The sequence below is a fragment of the Ranitomeya imitator genome, chromosome 4, assembly GCF_032444005.1.
Source record: "Ranitomeya imitator isolate aRanImi1 chromosome 4, aRanImi1.pri, whole genome shotgun sequence".
In the NCBI taxonomy this organism is placed as follows: domain Eukaryota; kingdom Metazoa; phylum Chordata; class Amphibia; order Anura; family Dendrobatidae; genus Ranitomeya; species Ranitomeya imitator.
In genome coordinates, this window is record NC_091285.1 from 137,977,963 (window position 1) to 137,996,080 (window position 18,118).

Sequence of the window (18,118 nt, forward strand, 5' to 3'; positions counted from 1 at the left end):
CGGACGCAAGAAAAATGCAACTTGTTGCGTTTTCTTGGTCTGACGCTTGCGGCAAAAAAAGACGCATGCGTCGCACAACGCAACTAACAAAAACGCATGCGTCCCCCATGTTAAGTATAGGGGCGCATGACGCGTGCGACGCCGCTGCGTCGCCCGACGCTAACCCGACGCACACTAGCATAACGCTAGTGTGAACGTTACCCAAGATGAAGTCACAAACACAGAAATGAAACAGATTACAGCAAAGGGAGGCCCGACTTACTATACAGACAGAGGATAGGAAAGGTATCTTTGCGGTCAGCACAAAAAACTACAAAAGACCACGCAGAGTGTGCAAAAAGACCACTCTGCATCCCAGAGCTTCCAGCTAGCAAGGCAAAATCATTATAGCAAGCTGGACAAGAAAACAATGAACAAATAATTAACTAGCAGGGACTTAGCTTCTGCTGGAGTAGACCGGTCACCAGAAAGATCCAAGAGCGAACTGAACCAGTACAAGAACATGTAAAATAGAGCAGCCAGCCACCGAATAAACCATCACCTGTGGAAGGAACCTCAGAGGCAGCAGCTCCACTCACAGCCACCAGAGGGAGTCCATGGACAGAACTCGCCGAAGTAACATTCATGACCACAGGAGGAAGTTCGATAACAGAATTCACAACAGGGGGTTAAAAGGGATGTCAAATACTAGTCAAATACTACAATGCTTATGACCAGGGGTGTACATAGAACTTCTGCTTTGGGGCCCCATGATTTCTAATTGCCCTCTTACTCAAAAAAGTAAATATTTGTCAGGGTCACAGAAGAGCTTATCTCACAACTTTGCAGCTTTTACAAAGTAATTTTACTCCTGCTGATGTCCTAGATATCTCTGAGTGCTCCCATAAAGTACTATGCCAACATAAGGGCCCCCAAACATGGTATGATACCCACATGGTGAATTCCTCCACATGTACAGTATAAATGACCCTACTGTACCCCAACCAACCAAGTCCCAAGGCAAAGTATGATGACCCCAACACCGTATGATCCACAATTTTAACCTCACACAGCCCTCCATGCAGTAGAATGGCTAGCACTAGCCCTCCATACAATATAAGGGCCTACATACAGCATCATGCACTCCGTGATCCTCCATAGAGTATCATGCACTCCCCGTGATCCTCCATAGAATATCATGCTCTCCACATGGTCCTCCATAGAATATCATGCTCTCCACATTGTCCTCCATAGAATATCATGCACTCCCCGTGGTCCTCCATAGAATATCATGCACTCCCCGTGGTCCTCCATAGAATATCATGCACTCACCGTGGTCCTCCATAGAGCATCATGCACTCCACATTGTCCTCCATAGAGCATCATGCACTCCCCGTGGTCCTCCATAGAATATCATGCACTCCCCGTGGTCCTCCATAGAATATCATGCACTCCCCGTGGTCCTCCATAGAATATCATGCACTCCCCGTGGTCCTCCATAGAATATCATGCACTCCCCGTGGTCCTCCATAGAATATCATGCACTCCCCGTGGTCCTCCATAGAATATCATGCACTCCCCGTGGTCCTCCATAGAATATCATGCACTCCCCGTGGTCCTCCATAGAATATCATGCACTCCCCGTGGTCCTCCATAGAATATCATGCACTCCCCGTGGTCCTCCATAGAATATCATGCACTCCCCGTGGTCCTCCATAGAATATCATGCACTCCCCGTGGTCCTCCATAGAATATCATGCACTCCCCGTGGTCCTCCATAGAATATCATGCACTCCCCGTGGTCCTCCATAGAATATCATGCACTCCCCGTGGTCCTCCATAGAATATCATGCACTCCCCGTGGTCCTCCATAGAATATCATGCACTCCCCGTGGTCCTCCATAGAATATCATGCACTCCCCGTGGTCCTCCATAGAATATCATGCACTCCCCGTGGTCCTCCATAGAATATCATGCACTCCCCGTGGTCCTCCATAGAATATCATGCACTCCACATTGTCCTCCATAGAGCATCATACACTCCCCGTGGTCCTACATAGAATATCATGCTCTCCACATGGTCCTCCATAGAATATCATGCACTCCCCGTGGTCCGCCATAGAATATCATGCTCTCCCCATGGTCCGGCATAGAATATCATGCTCTCCCCATGGTCCTGCATAGAATATCATGCTCTCCCAATGGTCCTCCACAGAATATCAGCTCTGAAGTGATTGGTGAGAGCTAGGTGTTGGTCTCGACTTCTCAAATAGAGAACCTATTGATGTCTAATCAATATAGTAGTGGACAGTTCCAGTACATAGCAGACGTAAGGTACATAATCCGCAGTCTTACCTTGTGGATCGGCCTGCTGCCTGGAGCTCACAGCCTCAAACACAGTTTTCAGAATAACACGCAAGTCACTTGCAAAGTTAGTCTGCAGTTGATCAGCAACGCCTGCAAGACAGAGCAGTACAATCAAGCCAAATACAAGAATGGAGATTGGTGTGAGCAAGTGTCAGAAGACTCACCTGCAATACATACAAACAGCCGATGGAGCATATCACTGTCACTGCGGTAGCGTGAGCGCACTTCACTGAGCTTCGATCCCCTACAATATAAACCAATCATTTAAACCCTTTCACTTTCAGTATATTCGCGGCTCCACTCTTTGAATGAAATTAGAATCTCTGTATTTACTACAGAAAAGTTAATTCTATCTTGTCTGCATTAAAGGAGTCGGCTTCTGTATTTTAACAAATGGGTTAACCATCCTCGGCTTTTCTTTGGAAGCCTTACACCTAGATGAAGTACCAAGAGTCGAAACGCACGTCCGGGTCCTGAGGTGATGCCAGTGTTTTTTTTTTTTGGGGGGGGGGGGGGGAGGGTGTTCTTAATTTTTCACTGCTGATTTTGGAGCAATGCAATTCACACAATAAATCTATATATCAAACTCACAGAATTGCATGGTAATTAACTTTGTGGACATAAATGTCCCTATAAAGTCCTGTTATTACTCCTTGGCAGTATTCTGCCATCTGGTGGCTATCCTTTGTATTGTAGTCTTATTGCCATTAACCTTTACATTTTGTGTATAATCTATATACACATTTTTTGTCTCCACGGCCCGTGGACAGAACCCTGGGTATCATTCTGAACTAAATCCAAAAGGAGAATAATGGACAAGTCTGGCAGCAGGCTTCTCCGCCAGCACCAGCTGTAGTTACAGGACGGCTGTGCAGTCTGTGGGAAACTGCACCAACACGTCCAGGAGGAGAACCTGTAACAATTAGTAAGTGGAACCAAAGATTATACAGATGTGGTGAGGACAAAGGGTTTGTATAAAAAGAATGAGGGACTGATTAATAATTTACAAATAAAAAAAACAAAAACAGATTTTAGATTATATTTCACACACTTTACAAGGGGAAAAAATACACCACAACTCAATGCAGTTGAAATTAAGACTGCAAATAATTCTATGAAGTGTGATGCTACCATGCAATCGATAGGCTACTGGTCCACCTATTGCTCACTTTCCTCAAACGTATGCTCTATTGAGGAGATATTTCATAAAGACAACACTGGATCAGTAAAGCCTTAAGTCAAAGCCTAGATGGTGGTTTATGTATACATTTACCTAACAGAACATCGGACGTGCACAGTACGGAGAATTTCTCCAGGTCTTCGTGTACCATTTTGTACTTTGACATCTTGGCTTCTTATGTATTCAGTGTCCACCGCCACAATACCTTGCTGACCACATTGGTAGTATGCCTTGGTGACGGTACCGTTACATGCGCCAATGTTACCACGTGGAAAGTTTGGCCAGGACACATTTTGGAATGTCTGTTCACTAGTAGACGAGAGCTTGGTGTTCACATATTGGTCACTGTAGTCTGCAGAACTTGATTCGGTTGACGTTGGCACAGTAGAGGACAGGCACTTGGCAGGATCTTCAGAGGAAGAGCTCAATGCTCTCTCAAGGGATAATAGTTCATCCTCTGTCAGTACGCAGAGTAGTTCCCTGATCGAAAACAGTTAATTTTAAAAGATCAGCCAGAGTAACAATAGAACACATTTACACCATAAATCCCGTGCAAATATTATGTGACAAAAAAATTCAATCTCCTACACAACAAGTGTTAAAAACCCCTTTAATTGACAGGTCTAGTCACGTGCTCATCCATGAGCCGTCCCATCAAATGCTGTGGAAATCCTCAGAAAGCACTGAAGCTTGCCAGATTCTGATTGTGTATACGCAATTTGAATACTTGCAGTCTCACAGCCCTTCATTTAGTTAGAAGGGGTTGTCCTAATAGTGGGCAACCCCTTTAAAAGGTTATTTAGCAAAATCAAAGTCTTCCCCAAGAGACTGTCATTTCAGGGGTTTTATCCTGTGTCAGTTTAAAGTAGGGCAATGACGGCCTGAGATAAACATATTGAAGGGGGCCTAGGGGGGTACATTTTTAACATGGTAAAGCTAAGTATTTGATACACTGCCAATTTTGCAAGTTTTCCCACCTACAAAGAATGGAGAGGTCTGTCATTTTTATTTTAAGTTTATTTCAACTGTGAGACAGAATCTAAAAAAAAAAAAAAAAAAAAAAAAAAAGAAAAACGAAAATCACATTGTATGATTTTTAAATAGTTTGCATGTTATTGCATGAAAGAAGTATTTGATACAATAAACAGAACTTAATATCTGGTACAGAAACCTTTGTTTGCACTTACAGAAATTCAGACATCTCCTGTAGTTCTTGACCAAGTTTGCACACACTGCAGCAGGGATTTTGGCCCACTCCTCCATACAAATCTTCTCCAGATATTTCAGGTTTGGGGGCTGTCGCTGGACAATATTGAGTTTCAGCTCCCTCCAAATATTTTCTATTGGGTTCAGGTCTGGAGACTAGCGAAGCCACTCCAGGACTTGGAAATGCTTCTTACAGAGCCATTCCTTAGTTGCCCTGGATGTGTGTTTTGGGTCATTGTCATGCTGGAAAACACAGCCACGACCCCTCTACAAATGCTCTTAGTGAGGGAAGGAGGTTTTTTTGCTTAAATCTTGCGATACATCACCCCATTTATCCTCCCTTCAATACGGTGCAGTCGTCCTGTCCCCTTTGCAGAAAAGAACCACCAAAGTATGATGTTTCTCCCGCCATCCTTCATGGTTAGGACTGTGTACCTGGGGTTGGACTCAACCTTCCTCCAAACACGGCAAGTGGAGTTGATACCAAAAAGTCCTATTTTGGTCTCATCTGACCACTTGACCTTCTCCAATGCCTCCTATGGATCAACCAGATGGTCACTGGCAAACTTCAAACGGTCCTGGACATGTGCTGGCATGAGCAGGGGGACCTTACATGCCCTGCAGGATTTTAGTCCATGATCGCGTACAGTTACTAATGGTAATGTTTGAGACTGTGGTCCCAGCTCTCTTCAGGTCATTGACCAGGTCATCCCATGTCGTTCTGGGCCGATTCCTGATATTTTTTCAGAATCATCCTTGCCTGACAAGGAGAGATCTTGCATGGAGCCCCTGACCAAGGAAGATTGACAGTCATCTTCAGTACAACGAAGTAGAAGTAGAAAGGAGCACTCACCATCCAGAAGAAATGTTCAATCTTTATTGCGGCATAAAATGTATAGCAAGGTCTCACAGGAGAACGTGGGTGTCACGAGACGACGGCCGTTTCACGCTGCTGCGCTTCTACGGACAGTCATCTTGTGTTTCTTTTTTTTTCTAAACATTTGTGCCAATAGTTGTTGCCTTCTCACCAAGCTGCTTACCCATTTTCCTGTAGTTCATCCCAACCTTGAGCAGGTCTATTTTGCTCCTGGTGTCGCTTGACCATTCTTTGGTCTTCTCCAAGGTGGAGAGGTTGGAATGTGATTGAGTGTGTGGACAAGTGTCTTATATACAAGTAACTAGTTCAGCCAGGTAATGAGCGCAGAAGTAGGAGGGTTTCTTAAAGTAAAACTAACAGGTCTGAGAGAGCCAGAACTCGTGCTCGTTGGTAGGTGATCAAATACTTATGACAATTAAATTTAATTGTCTGGTTTTTAAATAATGTGATTTTCTGTTTTTTTCCTTTTTAAGTTGTCTCGCAGGTGAAGTGTACCTACACTAAAAATTACAGATATCCCCAATCTTTGTAGGTGGGAAACTTGCAAATTAAATAGGTATTTTCCCCACTGTATATTTAGTAAATCTGTATATCAGGAATTTGGCAGTCTAGTGGCCAGAAAAGATATAGATTTGATTATCAATATTTTGCTTTCCAAATGAGTACGTCAAATATTCATTTGAAGCAAGTTCAATGTTTTATAGACAGGGAACCAATGTCAAAGCAACTGCAAGACTGTGCAAACATGAGATTACACACATGTTCTGATTGTCACTGACCTTATTTTCTTCAGCAGGCCATAAAATGGACTGAAAAGTTCACACATTTCTTCTGGCTGTTTCTCCAAGTTCAATGGTCCATCAGGAAATATAAGAAGCCCGCTGTAAGAGATAATATTTTTACAAAAAGACCCAATAATACAAGCAAAACAAAAAAAAAAGAAAAATGTACACAAATAAAATAATTTATCTACACCTGTATGTTCTGGATGCCTGAGAAGATTTTGCTCGAATATTTTCTTGCACATTCATTCATACAAAAATCCACCCCTACCCGCTTATTCCACAAAAGATCCTCCACACGCTCACCAGGGGGAGTAAAAAAACAAGACAAAACAAAAAAAAAAAAAAAAAACACACCACACACACAAGCGGTCAGACTTTTCACGGGATTTCCCATGCCTTGGCAGCATCCATTTTCGGGAAGAAGAAAACAGGGAGATGATATGACAGAGGCTGGGAAGAACATTAGGCATGGCGAGTATACATTAGAAAGGCATACACGTGAGATGTTAGCAGTGGAGCGTCCCAAGCACCATATCCGCTGTGGATTTTGTTGACAAACAGGAACATCTTCAGCAAAAATTCACATGCTACAGAGTTCAAATCTGCAGCATGTGAAGGAGATCCCCATTTATTCTGTGTAAGTATGGAGACGTCTGGCTGAATTAGGGTAAAGCCATTTTCAAACACACTGTGCACATCGCTGTATTAGCTCCCAAAGCCAAGAAAAAAAAAACGGACCAGAGCAAAGACCATTCTAAAGGCTGTGTGCACACGTTGCAGATTTGGGTGCAGAATTTTCTGCACAAAATCTGCATCTCCTGGCAGAAAACGCAGCTGCATTTTTTATGCTTTTTTTTGTGCGGTTTTGATGCAGTTTTTGGTGCGGGTTCTGTGAGTTTTTAATGCGTTTTTCAAAGCTAAATAAAGATCTATTATTGAACAAAAAAAAAAATGATTTGTGATGTCATTGTCCAACCTCCTCTTTTACATTTGTCCAACCCACACAGATAGATATATAAATAGATAGATAGATCTATAGATGCATACATCTATCTATAGATATATCCGGATAGATATATCTATTGATGGATGTATGGATAGCGTAGGGTGCGTGTCCACGGGCTGGATTATATCCGGATTAGCTGCGGATTGGATGCTGCGTACAACCGCAGCGTTCAACCGGCAGCGTCCAGATGTTACCGCATAGTGGAGGGGATTTTATGAAATCCTGTCTCCACTATGCGTGCGAACACTCATCCGGTGGCCCTGCGTTTACGGACATGCGTTTTTTAGAATGCAGAATGTCTGTTTACCTTGCGGCGATGCTCCAGTCGCCGCAAGGTAAATCACAGGGTCCTATGTATGGGGTGCAGAGATTCTGGATGTGTGCAATGAACACATCCGGAATCACCGCGCGTACAGAAGGGGGCGGCGCTTTGGGCGCAGCGAGTTTTCCGCTCCGTCCAAAGCGCCGGCAATCCGGCCCATGGACACATACCCTATAGATAGATATGCCGATGTTTATTAATGAATGTTTAATTAAAAAAAAAAAAAAAAAGGCATGGGCTCTCGCACAATTTTCTGCACCAGAGGGGGAAAGCCGATGGCCGGGGGCCAATATTTGTAGCCTGGGAAGGGGTTAATACCATGGCCCCTTCCAGGCTATGAATATCAGCCCGCAGTTGTCCGCGTAGTCTTCACTAACTATTAACCCCTTTACCCCCAAGGGTGGTTTGCACGTCAATGACCAGGCCAATTTTTACAATTCTGACCACTGTCCCTTTATGAGGTTATAACTCCGAAACGCTTCAACGGATCCTGGTGATTCTGACATTGTTTTCTCGTGACATATTGTACTTCATGATAGTGGTAAAATTTCTTTGATAGTACCTGCGTTTATTTGTGAAAAAAACGGAAATTTGGCGAAAATTTTGAAAATTTCGCAATTTTCAAACTTTGAATTTTTATGCAATTAAATCACAGAGATATGTCACACAAAATACTTAATAAGTAACATTTCCCACATGTCTCCTTTACATCAGCATAATTTTGGAACCAATTTTTTTTTTTGTTAGGGAGTTATAAGGGTTAAAAGTTGACCAGCAATTTCTCATTTTTACAACACCATTTTTTTTTTAGGGACCACGTCTCATTTGAAGTCATTTTGAGGGGTCTATATGATAGAATGGTGTCACACTTGGGCATTTTCTAAAAACTGCACCCCTCAAGGTGCTCAAAACCACATTCAAGAAGTTTATTAACCCTTCAGGTGTTTAATAGGAATTTTTGGAATGTTTAAATAAAAATGAACATTTAACTTTTTTTACACAAAAAATTTACTTCAGCTCCAATTTGTTTTATTTTACCAAGGGTAACAGGAGAAATTGGACCCAAAAAGTTGTTGTCCAATTTTGTCCTGAGTACGCTGATACCCCATATGTGGCAGTAAACCACTGTTTGGGCGCATGGGAGAGCTCGGAAGGGAAGGAGCGCTATTTGACTTTTCAATGCAAAATTGACAGGAATTGAGATGGGACGCCATGTTGCGTTTGGAGAGCCACTGATGTGCCTAAACATTGAAACCCCCCACAAGTGACACCATTTTGGAAAGTAGACCCCCTAAGGAACTTATCTGGATGTGTGGTGAGCACTTTGACCCACCAAGTGCTTCACAGAAGTTTATAATGCAGAGCCGTAAAAATAAAACAAAATTTTTTTCCCACAAAAATTATTTTTTAGCCCCCAGTTTTGTATTTTCCCTAGGGTAACAGGAGAAATTGGACCCCAAAAGTTGTTGTCCAATTTGTCCTGAGTACGCTGATACCCCATATGTGGGGGGGAACCACCGTTTGGGCGCATGGGAGGGCTCGGAAGGGAAGGAGCGCCATTTGGAATGCAGACTTAGATGGAATGGTCTGCAGGCGTCACATTGCGTTTGCAGAGCCCCTAATGTACCTAAACAGTAGAAACCCCCCACAAGTGACCCCATATTGGAAACTAGACCCCTCATTGAACTTATCTAGATGTGTTGTGAGAACTTTGAACCCCCAAGTGTTTCACTACAGTTTATAACGCAGAGCCGTGAAAATAAAAAATCTTTTTGTTTTCCCACAAAAATTATTTTTTAGCCCCCAGTTTTGTATTTTCCCAAGGGTAACAGGAGAAATTGGTCCACAAAAGTTGTTGTCCAATTTGTCCTGAGTACGCTGATACCCCATATGTTGGGGTAAACCCCTGTTTGGGCACACAGGAGAGCTCGGAAGGGAAGGAGCACTGTTTTACTTTTTCAACGCAGAATTGGCTGGAATTGAGATCGGACGCCATGTCGTGTTTGGAGAGCCCCTGATGTGCCGAAACAGTGGAAACCCCCCAATTATAACTGAAACCCTAATCTAAACACACCCCTAACCCTAATTCCAACGGTAACCCTAACCACACCTCTAACCCTGACACACCCCTAACCCTAATCCCAACCCTATTCCCAACTGTAAATGTAATCTAAACCCTAACCCTAACTTTAGCCCCAACCCTAACTGTAGCCCCAACCCTAGCCCTAACCCTAGCCCTAACCCTAGCCCTAACCCTAGCCCTAACCCTAGCCCTAACCCTAGCCCTAACCCTAACCCTAGCCCTAACCCTAATGGGAAAATGGAAATAAATACATTTTTTTTTATTTTTCCCTAACCAAGGGGGTGATGAAGGGGGGTTTGATTTACTTTTATAGCGAGTTTTTTAGCGGATTTTTATGATTGGCAGCCGTCACACACTGAAAGACCCTTTTTATTGCAAAAAATATTTTTTGCAATACCACATTTTGAGAGCTATAATTTTTCCATATTTTGGTCCACAGAGTCATGTGAGGTCTTGTTTTTTGCGGGACGAGTTGACGTTTTTATTGAAAACATTTTTGGGCACGTGACATTTTTTGATCGCTTTTTATTCCGATTTTTGTGAGGAAGAATGACCAAAAGCCAGCTATTCATGAATTTCTATTGGGGGAGGCGTTTATACCGTTCCGCGTTTGGTAAAATTGATAAATCAGTTTTATTCTTCGGGTCAGTACGATTACAGCGATACCTCAATTATATCATTTTTTTATGGTTTGGCGCTTTTATACGATAAAAACTATTTTACAGAAAAAATAATTATTTTTGCATCGCTTTATTCTCAGGACTATAACTTTTTTATTTTTTTGCTGATGATGCTGTATGGCGGCTCTTTTTTTGCGGGACAATATGACGCTTTCAGCGGTACCATGGTTATTTATATCTGTCCTTTTGATCGCGTGTTATTCCACTTTTTGTTCGGCGGTATGATAATAAAGCGTTGTTTTTTGCCTCGTTTTTTTTTTTTCTTACGGTGTTTACTGAAGGGGTTAACTAGTGGGACAGTTTTATAGGTCGGGTCGTTACGGACGCGGCGATACTAAATATGTGTACTTTTATTGGGTTTTTTTTTTTATTTAGATGAAGAAATGTATTTATGGGAATAATTTTTTTTTTTCATTATTTTGGAATATTTTTTTTAATTTTTCCCTGCACCGCCGGCACATCGCGATCATTTTTGATCGCGGTGTGCCAGGGGTTAATGTGCCGGATGTCAGCTGCGATAAGCAGCTGACACCCGGCCGCGATCCCCCCGTGAGCGCGGCCGATCGGCTATGACGTACTATCCCGTCCAGGGTCAGATAAGCCCAGGGCACCTCGACGGGATAGTACGTCTAAGGTCACAGAGGGGTTAAAATAGGGGGACTCCCCCACCCCAAAAAAAAGAAAAAATGAAGTGGGGTCCCCCTATATTTTATAGCCAGAAAGGCTACGCAGACAGCTGCGGGCTGATATTCATAGCCTAGAGAGGGGCCATGGATATTGCCACTTAGCCCCTCTCTTCCCACTCCCCTGTAGCGGTGGGATATGGGGTAATAAGGGGTTAAGGTCATCTTGCTATTGTAAGGTGACATTAAGCCGGGTTAATAATGGAGAGGCGCCAATAAGACACCTTTCCATTATTAATCCTAGTGTAGTGAAAGTTAAAAAAAAAAAAAAAAAATAAAGACAGCCAGAAAAAAGTATTTTAATATTCTTAATTTAACCATACTTACCATACTCTATCACCTGCAAAAATTAAAAATAATAAACCGTTTACTCCCTGTCCGACGCAGTCCATTTAATAACGAGTGTCCCACGACGATCTCCCCTATAGAACAGTGAAATCGGGTCATGTCACTGCTCTATAGACCTTCAGTGACACACCGACAGGAGATAATGGCTCCTGCAGTGCATCACAGAGGTTTCCTTAGTTTAGGGACTCCCTTTATGGCATTGCTGCGTGGGAATTTTTCCACAGCAGTGCCACAAGTGAGACTAGGGACTATTTTTTACAGCGGCGGCGGAATACATTGCGGAAGGATACCTTCCGTCATTGTATTCCTGGAGCCCCTGGAGAGCGGTCGCATCAGCTGAAGCTCTCCATGGGAGATCGTCGAGGGACACTCTTATTAATTGGATATCTGCGGACACAGGGAGTATATTGTTTGTTTATTATTTTAACCCCTTCCCGACCCATGACGCCACGTAGGCGTCATGAAAGTCGGTGCCATTCCGACCCATGACGCCTATGTGGCGTCATGGAAAGATCGCGTCCCTGCAGGCCGGGTGAAAGGGTTAACTCCCATTTCACCCGATCTGCAGGGACAGGGGGAGTGGTAGTTTAGCCCAGGGGGGGTGGCTTCACCCCCTCGTGGCTACGATCGCTCTGATTGGCAGTTTCACTTTCAACAGCCAATCAGAGCGATTTGTAATATTTCACCTATTATAACGGGTGAAATATTACAATCCAGCCATGGCTGATGCTGAAATATCATCGGCCATGGCTGGAAATACTAATGTGCCCCCACCCCACCGATCGCCCCCCCAGCCCCCCGATCTGGCCGGTACACTGCTCCGGCTCCCCTCCGTCCAGTGCTCCGCTCCCCCCCCCCCCCGTGCTCTTGTCCGCTCCCCCCGTGCTCCGATCACCCCCCCTGCACTCCGATCCACCCCCCCCCCCGTGCTCCGTTCCACCCCCCGGTGCTCCGTTCCAGCCCCCCCGTGCTCCGTTCCACCCCTCCCGCGCTCCGATTCCCCCCCCCCGTGGTCCCCCCCACCCCATCATACTTACCGATCCAGCCGGGGTCCCGTCCGTCTTCTCCCTGGGCGCCGCCATCTTCCAAAATGGCGGGCGCATGCGCAGTGCGCCCGCCGAATCTGCCGGCCGGCAGATTCGTTCCAAAGTGCATTTTGATCACTGAGATATAATCTCTCTCAGTGATCAAAATAAAAAAAATAATAAATGACCCCCCCCTCCCCCTTTGTCACCCCCATAAGTAGGGACAATAAAAAAAGAAATTTTTTTTTTCCCACTAATGTTAGAATAGGGTTAGGGGTAGGGTTAGGGGTAGGGTTAGGGCTAGGGTTAGGGCTAGGGTTAGGGCTAGGGTTAGGGCTAGGGTTAGGGCTAGGGTTAGGGCTAGGGTTAGGGCTAGGGTTAGGGCTAGGGTTAGGGCTAGGGTTAGGGCTAGGGTTAGGGCTAGGGTTAGGGCTAGGGTTAGGGCTAGGGTTAGGGCTAGGGTTAGGGCTAGGGTTAGGGCTAGGGTTTCGGTATGTGCACACGTATTCTGTTCCTCTGCGGATTTTTCCGCTGCGGATTTGATAAATCCGCAGTGCTAAACCGCTGCGGATTTATGGCGGATTTACCGCGTTTTTTTCTGCGCATTTCACTGCGGTTTTACAACTGCGATTTTCTATTGGAGCAGTTGTAAAACCGCTGCGGAATCCGCACAAAGAAGTGACATGCTGCGGAATGTAAACCGCTGCGTTTCCGTGCAGTTTTTCCGCAGCATGTGTACAGCGATTTTTGTTTCCCGTAGGTTTACATTGAACTGTAAACTCATGGGAAACTGCTGCGGATCCGCAACGTTTTCCGCAGCGTGTGCACATACCTTTAGAATTAGGCCATGTGCACACGGTGCGGATTTGGCTGCGGATCCGCAGCAGTGTTCCATCAGGTTTACAGTACCATGTAAACATATGAAAAACCAAATCCGCTGTGCCCATGGTGCGGAAAATACCGCGCGGAAACGCTGCGTTGTATTTTCCGCAGCATGTCAATTCTTTGTGCGGATTCCGCAGCGTTTTACACCTGTTCCTCAATAGGAATCCGCAGGTGAAATCCGCACAAAAAACACTGGAAATCCGTGGAAAATCCGCAGGTAAAACGCAGTGCCTTTTACCTGTGGATTTTTCAAAAATGGTGCGGAAATATCTCACACGAATCCGCAACGTGGGCACATAGCCTTAGGGTTAGGGTTGGAATTAGGGTTGTGGTTAGGGTTAGGGGTGTGTTGGGGTTAGGGTTGTGGTTAGGGGTGTTGCGGTTAGGGTTGTGATTAGGGTTACAGTTGGGATTAGAGTTAGGGGGTGTGTTGGGGTTAGTGTTGGAGGTAGAATTGAGGGGTTACCACTGTTTAGGCACATCAGGGGTCTCCAAACGCAACATGGCGCCACCATTGATTCCTGCCAATCTCGTATTCAAAAAGTCAAATGGTGCTCCCTCACTTCCGAGCCCTGACGTGTGCCCAAACAGTGGTTTACCCCCACATATGGGGTACCAGCATACTCAGGACAAACTGCGCAACAATTACTGGGGTCCAATTTCTCCTGTTACCCTTGTGAATCTAAAAAAATGCTTGCTAAAACATAATTTTTGAGGAAAGAAAAATGATTTTTTATTTTCACGGCTCTGCGTTGTAAACGTCTGTGAAGCACTTGGGGGTTCAAAGTGCTCACCACATATCTAGATAAGTTCCTTGGGGGGGGGGGTCTAGTTTCTAAAATGGGGTCACTTGTGGGGGTTTCTACTGTTCAGGCACACCAGGGGCTCTGCAAACGCAACGTGACACCCGCAGACCATTCCATCAAAGTCTGCATTTCAAAAGTCACTACTTCCCTTCTGAGCCCCGACGTGTGCCCAAACAGTGGTTTACCCCCACTCATGGGGTATCACCGTACTCAGGAGAAACTGGACAACAAATATTGGGGTCAAATTTCTCCTGTTACCCTTGGGAAAATAAAAAATTCTGGGCTAAATAATTATTTTTGAGGAAAGAAAACGTATTTATTATTTTCACGGCTCTGCATTATAAACTTCTATGAAGCGCTTGGGGGTTCAAAGTGCTCACCACACATCTAGATAAGTTCCTTTCGGGGTCTAGTTTCCAAAATGGGGTCACTTGTGGGGGGTTTCTACTGTTAAGCCACATCAGGGGCTCTGCAAACGCAACGTGACGCCCACAGAGCATTCCATCAAAGTCTGCATTTCAAAACGTCACTACTTCACTTCCGAGCCCCGGCATGTGCCCAAACAGTGATTTACCCCCACATATGGGGTATCAGCGTACTCAGGAGAAACTGGACAACAACTTTTGGGGTCAAATTTCTCCTGTTACCCTTGGGAAAATAAAAAATTGCAGGCTAAAAGATCATTTTTGAGAAAATATATTTTTTTTTTATTTTCATGGCTCTGCGTTATAAACTTCTGTGAAGCACTTGGGGGTTCAAAGTACTCACCACACATCTAGATTAGTTCCTTTGGGGGTCTAGTTTCCAAAATGGTGTCATTTCTGGGGGATCTCCAATGTTTAAGCACACAGGGGCTCTCCAAACGTGACATGGTGTCCGCTAATGATTGGAGCTAATTTTCCATTTAAAAAGCCAAATGGTGTGCCATCCCTTCCGAGCCCTGCCGTGCGCCCAAACAGTGGTTTACCCCCACATATGGGGTATCAGCGTACTCAGGACAAACTGGACAACAATATTTGGGGTCCAATTTCTCCCATTATCCTTGGCAAAATAGGAAATTCCAGGCTAAAAATCATTTTTGAGGAAAGAAAAATTATTTTTTATTTTCATGGCTCTGCGTTATAAACTTCTGTGAAGCACCTGGGGGTTTAAAGTGCTCACTATGCATCTAGATAAGTTCCTTTGGGCGTCTAGTTTCCAAAATGGGGTCACTTGTGGGGGAGCTCCAATTTTTAGGCACACGGGGGCTCTCCAAACGTGACATGGTGTCCGCTAAAGAGTGGAGCCAATTTTTCATTCAAAAAGTCAAATGGCGCTCCTTCCCTTCCAAGCCCTGCGCCCAAACAGTGGTTTACCCCCACATATGAGGTATCAGCGTACTCAGGACAAATTGGACAACAACTTTCGTGGTTCAGTTTCTCCTTTTACCATTGGGAAAATAAAAAAATTGTTGCTAAAAGATAATTTTTGTGACTAAAAAGTTAAATGTTCATTTTTTCCTTCCATGTTGCTTCTGCTGCTGTGAAGCACCTGAAGGGTTAATAAACTTCTTGAATGTGGTTTTGAGTACCTTGAGGGGTGCAGTTTTTAGAATGGTGTCACTTTTGGGTATTTTCAGCCATATAGACCCCTCAAACTGACTTCAAATGTGAGGTGGTCCCTAAAAAAAATGGTTTTGTAAATTTCGTTGTAAAAATGACAAATCGCTGGTCAAATTTTAACCCTTATAACTTCCTAACAAAAAAAAATTTTGTTTCCAAAATTGTGCTGATGTAAAGTAAACATGTGGGAAATGTTATTTATTAACTATTTTGTGTCACATATCTCTCTGGTTTAACAGAATAAAAATTCAAAATGTGAAAATTGCGAAATTTTCAAAATTTTCGCCAAATTTCCGTTTTTAATCACAAATAAACGCAGAATTTATTGACCTAAATTTACCACTAACATGAAGCCCAATATGTCACGAAAAAACAATCTCAGAACCGCTAGGATACGTTGAAGCGTTCCTGAGTTATTACCTCATAAAGGGACACTGGTCAGAATTGCAAAAAACGGCAAGGTCTTTAAGGTCAAAATAGGCTGGGTCATGAAGGGGTTAATATTTTTTACAGGTGACACTGGCTTTGGGGATCAAGGTGATGGTATGTACTGTATGTCAATATGTATGTATCTATTGTATGTATGTACTGTATGTGGCATGTTGCGTGTTGCATGTCCTGTACAAGTGTGTTTTTTTTGTTGTTGTTTTTTTTAACATACAACACATTAGCTGGATGTTGGGACTATTACCGTCCCATCATTGGCTAATGTGTCAATCACTGTCAGTGTAGGAGGCATAGCCCGATGGGACTTGTAGTCCCATCGGATGATGCCTGCACACCCCCAAAAGACACACGCACAGCCCTGACAGCCCCGCACACACCCGTACAGTCCCGCACACACACATACACGCACAAAGACATCACCCACACACTTCCCTCCTCCCGAACTGCAGCATTTTACGGACCCACATCCGCAGCAAAACTGCAGATCTTTTTTACATCTGCGGTTTTGCTGCAGATGTGCCTGACTCAATGCAAGTCTATGGGTGCAGAAACGCTGCAGTTCCGCACAAAAGTAGTGACATGCTGCGGAAAAAAAAGTCTGCAGCTCCCATAGACTTACTTGGTTGTGCACTACACTGCGGATTTGATGCAATTCAGTGCGCCAAAAAACGCTGCGGAACTGCAATCAAATCCGTAACGTGTGCACACAGCCTTAGAGGAAAAAAAAAAAGGTTTACCCTAAAGATATATGACCAGATTACATTATTTTTACTTTGAATTCTTTGCAGATCAAAACAAAAATTTGTCTGAAGTTCCAGTGTGTGATTAAAGTAATGGAATAGCATAGGAGAACCAACAGTAAGCAGAAGCATGGTAAACTGCTAAATCCCTGCCAGTCTGGAATCTAATCTGACCTGATAATTGCTAAGCGAGGAATGGAAATCATCAACTCAGGCTCACAGTCATCAATCATTTCCTGTGTTAGATATCCTCTTTGTAGAGCTCTGTTAGAGAAAGAAAAAAGTTATGACATAGGCAACATTAAAAATAAAACATATTTATAGAAATCCATTGGTATTGTTGTAAGGGGGTGGCGACTAGAAGCTGCATTCAGTCAATAATGCACAGCACCTGCAAGTAAATGCCACCATCTGTTGGTTGGATTGGACAGACAGGAAATGAAGGACAGAAAGGGTGTTGCCTGGAGGGAAAAAATTGAGGGGGACGCCAGGTCAGGGGACTGCTGTGGAGCAATTGCTAAATATAAAAAGGTAGAGAAGCACCGTTGAGGTGGTACCAGGATGTGAGAAGGAGAGGACAAGTTTACAGTGTAACAAGCTCATGGTCACCCCGGAGTGGAACTACCCAAGTGTGACTTGATACCAAAGCAGGCGAGATGTCATTGGTCAAGCACCTAGAAGATCTAAGTGAATCGGACAGTTACTTCCAGCGTAGATGGCCAGCATGAGGAGCAAATTGGGTACCAAGTGACTCCCTTATCTAGAACGCGCTGTCTAGCAAGAAATACCAGTGACCTGCATTAGGGCCAGTGTAAATAGCAGATTCACTAGAGGAGAATAAGACTGACAAGTCTAGCCCTGAGAGCGACAGCGACACCTTTCAAGCAGGAACATAAAGGCTAAGCAGTACTCATTAACTGATAATGAGAACGGTGTATATATAGAACGTTGATTCTTAACCACCAAATTGTACTCACATGTGTGATTATATATCACACACTATATACATGTTATATATGCACACAGATCTTGCTTCTGTGTTAGATGATTACCACTATACTCTCATTGTTTGCGCTGTTGCATTCAAGTAACCTGTTT

At 44.0% G+C, this 18,118-nt stretch overlaps 1 protein-coding gene across 1 annotated transcript in view; it reads right to left on the bottom strand.

Moving 5' to 3' along the window:
- LOC138675589 (lateral signaling target protein 2 homolog) overlaps positions 1 to 18,118 on the bottom strand; it is a 47,395-nt gene that overhangs the window by 6,535 nt on the left and 22,742 nt on the right. Inside the window, exons 6-10 of the mRNA XM_069763956.1 lie at positions 17,195 to 17,284; positions 6,389 to 6,490; positions 3,620 to 4,006; positions 2,511 to 2,590; positions 2,335 to 2,436 (exon numbers count right to left, since the gene is read on the bottom strand). Coding sequence (XP_069620057.1) covers positions 2,335 to 2,436; positions 2,511 to 2,590; positions 3,620 to 4,006; positions 6,389 to 6,490; positions 17,195 to 17,284 — 761 coding nt within the window. The remainder of the gene's footprint in view (positions 1 to 2,334; positions 2,437 to 2,510; positions 2,591 to 3,619; positions 4,007 to 6,388; positions 6,491 to 17,194; positions 17,285 to 18,118) is intronic.